Source organism: Papilio polytes, unplaced genomic scaffold, assembly GCF_000836215.1.
Source record: "Papilio polytes unplaced genomic scaffold, Ppol_1.0 DF823935.1, whole genome shotgun sequence".
NCBI lineage: Eukaryota > Metazoa > Arthropoda > Insecta > Lepidoptera > Papilionidae > Papilio > Papilio polytes.
This window is the reverse complement of record NW_013525269.1, coordinates 2407991-2414124: the sequence shown is the minus strand read 5'-3', so window position 1 is coordinate 2414124 and position 6134 is coordinate 2407991. Positions and strand designations below refer to the sequence as shown.

The 6134-nt window shown below is 33.0% G+C and overlaps 1 protein-coding gene across 1 annotated transcript in view; it reads left to right on the top strand.

Moving 5' to 3' along the window:
- The first annotated feature begins 2952 nt into the window (after positions 1-2952).
- LOC106101940 (glucose-6-phosphatase) overlaps positions 2953-6134 on the top strand; it is a 4208-nt gene continuing 1026 nt past the window's right edge. The window contains exons 1-6 of the mRNA XM_013281327.1: positions 2953-3144; positions 3332-3496; positions 3837-4028; positions 4415-4545; positions 5139-5332; positions 5983-6104. Coding sequence (XP_013136781.1) covers positions 3092-3144; positions 3332-3496; positions 3837-4028; positions 4415-4545; positions 5139-5332; positions 5983-6104 — 857 coding nt within the window. The 5' untranslated portion in view covers positions 2953-3091. The remainder of the gene's footprint in view (positions 3145-3331; positions 3497-3836; positions 4029-4414; positions 4546-5138; positions 5333-5982; positions 6105-6134) is intronic.

Sequence of the window (6134 nt, the reverse complement as noted above, 5' to 3'; positions counted from 1 at the left end):
GCCGCGAGGGGGCGCCGCGCGTGGCACCTGCGACTCGGGAAGTTTCGGCACCCTGTATTTTAGCCCTATTGTAATTCAAAATGGAGATCTGTAGGAGAATGTAAAATTTTGCAGAATATATCTACCATTTGCTTTGTGTTGAGACAGTTTCGTATCAAAAACTAATTATCAGCAGAACTTGGTTTGCTTAGGTTATTTGGAGTTTGGAGGTTATGTTTTTAAATTAATCTAAAACCATCTTTGATATTATTCTGCAACATTCTAAAAGGATAATATACCTTTGCTTACTATTTTTAAACGACTTTGAAAAGGTTAAGTTATCGAATCGAATGTATGTTTTTTGTTATCTTTTTATTATAACTGGTTGAAAACAAACTTTTTTTTTGGCCGGAGAAAAGCTGACTAAGGAACCAATTCAATGGAACAATTTAAGACTACGGAACCTTTCGACAATTTTCCATGTGTTTTATCAATCATGGCGAAAATAAAGGATGACTGGATTATCTCGTTTATTAGATAAATCTATTTTTGTTTACTTGTCATTCCGAGGGTTAAGATAATAAGTTGTTATTAATAACATAAGTGTGTGTTGCTGGCAGATTAAAAAAATAATTCAGAATACAACTCTACTACATAAAAACAATTGAATTCCGTTTTGTGTTGATATTTTAAAATTTAACTGTTAATTTTAATATTAATTTAATTAAAATTCGACATAGGACTGTCGTTGACATAATAAAATTCGTAATACAAAGAAAATCGTAATTGCCAAGCGTCAATTTTAAAAAAAGAAAGTTTAAACTATTAAGCAATATCATAAACAGTCATCCATTTAATTGAGTGCTCGCGTTGGCTCGCATCCTTTTTTAGAAACAAACAAGGATATCACATTATGCGTCCCCCATTCTATTTATGTTTGAAAAAAACATCTCGGCCCTAATTGCCGGTTTATTGGCCGATACTTTTAACTGTGACATATTAGGAGCGTTTACGGAGTGAGCTTTAGTGCTTTAAGTGGTGTATTTAAAAATGTTTGATGTGACATTATGGTCATGTAGTAGCATGTGTGCGGTTTCCTCTGTAGCTACGGGACGATGTTACCATTGTCAGATTTTATTATAAAAATTGATATCTAGTTTTATACAAGCCAGTAGTAGGTATGTAAGAAATCGAAGTAATTTGTTTTCTAAAATGATATAGCTATTGTTGCCCTCCTCGTATAATTTAATTCTTTGTGTTATTATTACGTATTATAAAGACCTGCCAATTTTGGGTTTACTTTAAACTATTTTTACACAAAATTTTATTTTTGATAAGTTATTTTTCGTTTATTAATTTCACCGGTCCTTATTTTCATTTATCTCTTAAATTTTCCTCTTTCAAACAAGTAAATAGCCTTATAACTTGCTGTAGTCCAACATTTAATATTTATTAAAAATCTCCAGTCATAATGGCCTCCTCTGTGCGAGTGAGATACAATATATGAATACCCCGTGTGTATGGTAGAGAGGTATGATATTACCTTCAACGATTTACCCCCAATTCCCCCCCGACTCGGTGTTGGGGCCAGATTATATTTTAATGCAATAATTCTACGTGATCATACAGCGTTTACGAGTGTCGGCATTGCTATACCAGAGATTAAATATATTAAAGTAAGTCGTAAGATTTTATCCAAAAAAATCTTGCACATTTTCAATATTGAATCCATCAAGTTTACGATTTTTTATAATCTTTAGATATATAAAAGAGTTAACTTCGAATTACGCAGGTGTTTTTAAACACGCTAGCTTAAGATTAATACCCCATTTTAATATCTTTGATAACTAAAAAGTACTCTTTATTCCTAGAAAAATAAATAATGTAAAGGTTAAAAATATTTCTTCATTCGCCGATTTTTTAAGAGTTAAGAATTTTTTAAGAAAAATTTATCGTAAGACTTGTTTTATCATATTTCTACCGTTTACAGAAATATCTCCAGCTCGCTCACAGATTAAATTAGTTGAATTCCAGCAGGAGTTTCCAGTTAGGGTACAGTCGGCGAAACAGGTAGCGTTGTTTAAAAAGATAGAATAAAATACAGTTTTACTAAATTGCAATACAAAGCGCGTTTGGTTTTTTTTAATTTTTTTCTCAGGGTCACATGCATCTTTAGATAACTTTTACTAATTTTGCATTTATAGCTCAAAGCTTTCAAGCATGGAATCAGCCCAAGGTTTTGCTTTTTCTCTACATATCCCAAAAAATGTTGTATGAAATGAAACTGAATATATCAAACATGATAGTTTAAAGCAAACTTGAATGGACCTTTGTATTTCGTACCATAGAATTATATTCAATTATTAAAACAATAATCCCGGCTCAAGGGTCTCTCAAGGATGAGCGCCATCTACCGAAGGTTAATGAACTAAATACCTAGGAAAATTATTACTGTGCATATTGGTTAACGAATTTAATAATTGAAGACGGATGTTATATTTTACTAATAAATTATATTAAGTCTAAAGAATTAATTATTAAAATTTCAATGAACATGTTTTGTATCGGTTAGTGTTTCTATTAGATTTTTATTTGTTTTTATTCTTCTTTTAGTCATACATGTGTTTGTAAAGCATTTTATGTTTTAAAACTAGAGAAACAAAATACTCGATGGATTTTACTCTTGCCATCTTGTGAGCAAAAGCATAAACTTTAGCTTTTAAAAGAATTGATTTCATTTTTTCTTTTCGACGCTAGATGTCACTTTTCCAAAAATATATAAAAATACAGAAACAGAAAACAATTACTTATCAGTTCAACATATGCCACATATTTTATTTTCCAGAGAAATGTATGCTAATTTATTTTATTGTTAGTTAATAATTGTTTTTGTTAAAAAAATACAATTTTAAACTTCAAGATAACAATTTTTGACATCTTATCATCACATCTGACACTGACGTGAATGTGACATTACAATGCACAATAGTTTGTTCTTGCTTAGGTTATCAGTTATCACAAAATTTAATTTATAAATATAGTATGATTAAAATAAACTGAGCATGATTCTAATTTTCTAAATTAAATGGACTAGTGTTGATAAGAGTCAATAATGGAGCAGATATACGCGCTTGGCGTTTCCTATATTGAATTCGTTCAGCATTGGTACTTAAATTTTTTACAATATTAACACAAAAGTATTATTTCTTTGCGAAAATGTAAATTCCAATGTATTTTCTATAAATTTGCAATTAATATCTCATTATGTGGTTTCAAAATTGTACCGAAAATAACCATTTTTGGTGCACAAGAAACTATGAAGTTCTTTTTTTTATGATCTTGCTCTCCATAGGTTCTCTGAGTCGGAAGACTTCTTCGAGTTTGTGAATCATCTTTCCAACCCGCACAATGTGGTGGAAGTGCTGTTCCCTCTGGTCTCCATTGTTGACTCTGCTTTTGCTGCTCAGCTATTACTTTGTTTGGCTTTCGGAGGTTGGCTCAATGCTATTATGAAATGGTTTGTATAAAATAATTCATAGTATTCAATTTTTTTTTATCTTATTCCTTACTAATGTTATGATTCCGACCAGATTGATTTACATGCACGGTTAGTAAAATAAATTTTCTTCTTACTATTCTCATAAATGCGAAAGTTTAGATGGATAGATGGATGTTTTTTAGAGTTTGTAGCCTTAACTACTGAATGGCTCTCAATGAAACTTGGCATAGATGTAGAGGATAGTTTGGAAGAACACATAGGTACACTGTTTTAATATCACCCATATGGAGCCGCAGGCGATAGCTAGTAGTATAATATAGTGGGTATGTAATGACTAGCAGCTATTGTGTTATTACAGGTGGTTACTAGAAGACCGTCCCTACTGGTGGGTTCAGGAAACATCATTCTACAATGGCACCCGACGTCCACACCTGCACCAGTTTGGCCAGACCTGTGAGACGGGTCCAGGATGCCCTTCCGGCCACTCGGCTACTGCGGCCATTGTACTACTGCTGGGGATCATGTGGATATCCCATGTTATGAGTGATAGGTATCAAATAAATTGTTATATTTGTTTTCTAAATCAATCTAATCATAACCATCCTTCATCAGATTGCAAGATAGGTTTTGACTTGTTGTTGATGCGATTTAGTTGTGGTTTTTAAGTATTGACCCTTTTTTGTTGGTTCTCTTTAAAAAGAAACAATAAGAGACAATCCATTTTTATCCTTTTTGTGTCATGCCAGGCTTTGTATCATTTCACTCACCCCGAATAAGGACATCAACGGGTCTGAAATTAGTCAGCACCTAAACCAAACTATAATGTAAATTGTGCTGTGATTTATTAATTAAAATATAAGATTTATTTTTAGACCATTTCGTCATAATGTTTTATTGAATATTGTTGATATAATTGTTTGTTTTTTTTTTGTTCAGAAATTGCTATATCTGGTGGTGGAAGTTGGTAGCTTACCCTACGTCTGGGTTCGCGATATTATCAGTGATGTTTGCGCGCATGTACGTCGCCACGCATTTCCCTCACCAGTGCTTCCTCGGGGTAATGATAGGTAACAACCACATTCATCAATAAGTGCTATACTTAGATTGTTAACTTACTCACTAAGAGAGTCTGTATAGAATGATAAATGTACACTAACAAATAAACGCGATATAAAATTAAACTTAGGAATAAACTGAGTATAAGCAAAATTTGTAGTAATATTTGCTTATACTTAGTTAATTTCTAAGTTTATCTTTATACCACATTCTTTTGTAAAGCTGTAAGGGGTTTTCTAAAATTTTATGTAACCTCATTAAACAGTATTTATAGCTGAAAGAAGCATTGATTTGTCTATTATGGTTTTGGTTTAAAAACTTGACATTATATTATGATAAATTAACTTTCAACCTCAACTCTGTCCTTATGAAATTAAAAAACAAACTAAAGTAAGTAACCTATGTGTTCTTCCGGACTATCCTCTACATCTATACCTTTCATTGAGGTCTTTTCAGCAGTTTAGGCTACAAACTCTAAGAAACATCCATCCAAACTTACGCATTTATAATATTAAGAAAGGTTACTTTACAATTCTTTTAATTCGATTGTTACGTTAAATTAACATAGCCTTCATATTATTATTGTTTTTATTATATTTTTTAGGGTCATTTCTAGCTCCGGCTCTATGTATATATGTATCGGATCCTTACATCTGGGAGTATGGTCCTGGAGGTGTGGAGACAGGTCGAGCGCGTGTATGGCATGTTGTATGTGCATTGCTGACCATAGCCATCAGTGTGGTCACTTACTACAGCCTTAAGCTGTGCGGAGTAGACCCACAATGGACGGTGCAGATGGTAAGTTTAGTTTGTATTATCTCTTGCTTGCGATATCCACTAAGTGTAATTAAAAATAAAATAAAAAATATGGCCTATGTTACTGATAACACAGCTTTTGTTTGTGAATGAATTTTTTAAATCGGCTCAGTAGTTTTTATGTTATTTCAAGTCATACAAAAATACTTTAGACATACTAAGACATACAAATCTTTCCTCTTTTTAATATCTGTGTAGATTGTGACTCGCGTGTAAACGGACACTGAAATTCCCCAAAATAGCGAATTCCCATCCCCATCTCCATTCATCACTACATCTCCAAAAATTATTATGACTCCCTTAGTAAGAAAAGAGTGGAAAGGAAAGAGGACTAAAATTAAGTCTATTATGTAATGTTAAGATTAAGTCGTGTGTTGCTTATTGTATTGTAATTTTTTTTAATTCTGTAGACTCAAGTTAGATGATCCAAGATTATATGTATTCTTTTATAGTCATCGAGAAAATTGCATTTTATATCTAGAAATGGTGACAATGTAATATCTAATATTTCGGTAGAAGGAAGAGAAAATTCTTCAAGTGAAGTATTAAATTTGGTTTAAAGTGCAGTTGGCACGTCGGAAACTAGATTATCCTTGAATCCGACGTGCCAACATATCGCACTGGTACGCTAGGCTTTCCGTTGGTGCGAACGGCCCGATGAAATCCACGTGTCGACGACGCCGTTGTTCGCGCTGGTGCAGACCACCGCCAGCCTGCTGGGCTGGGCGCTCTGCGTCACACCCGCCGTCGCACAGTTAGTATACTGACAAATAACCTCATCACC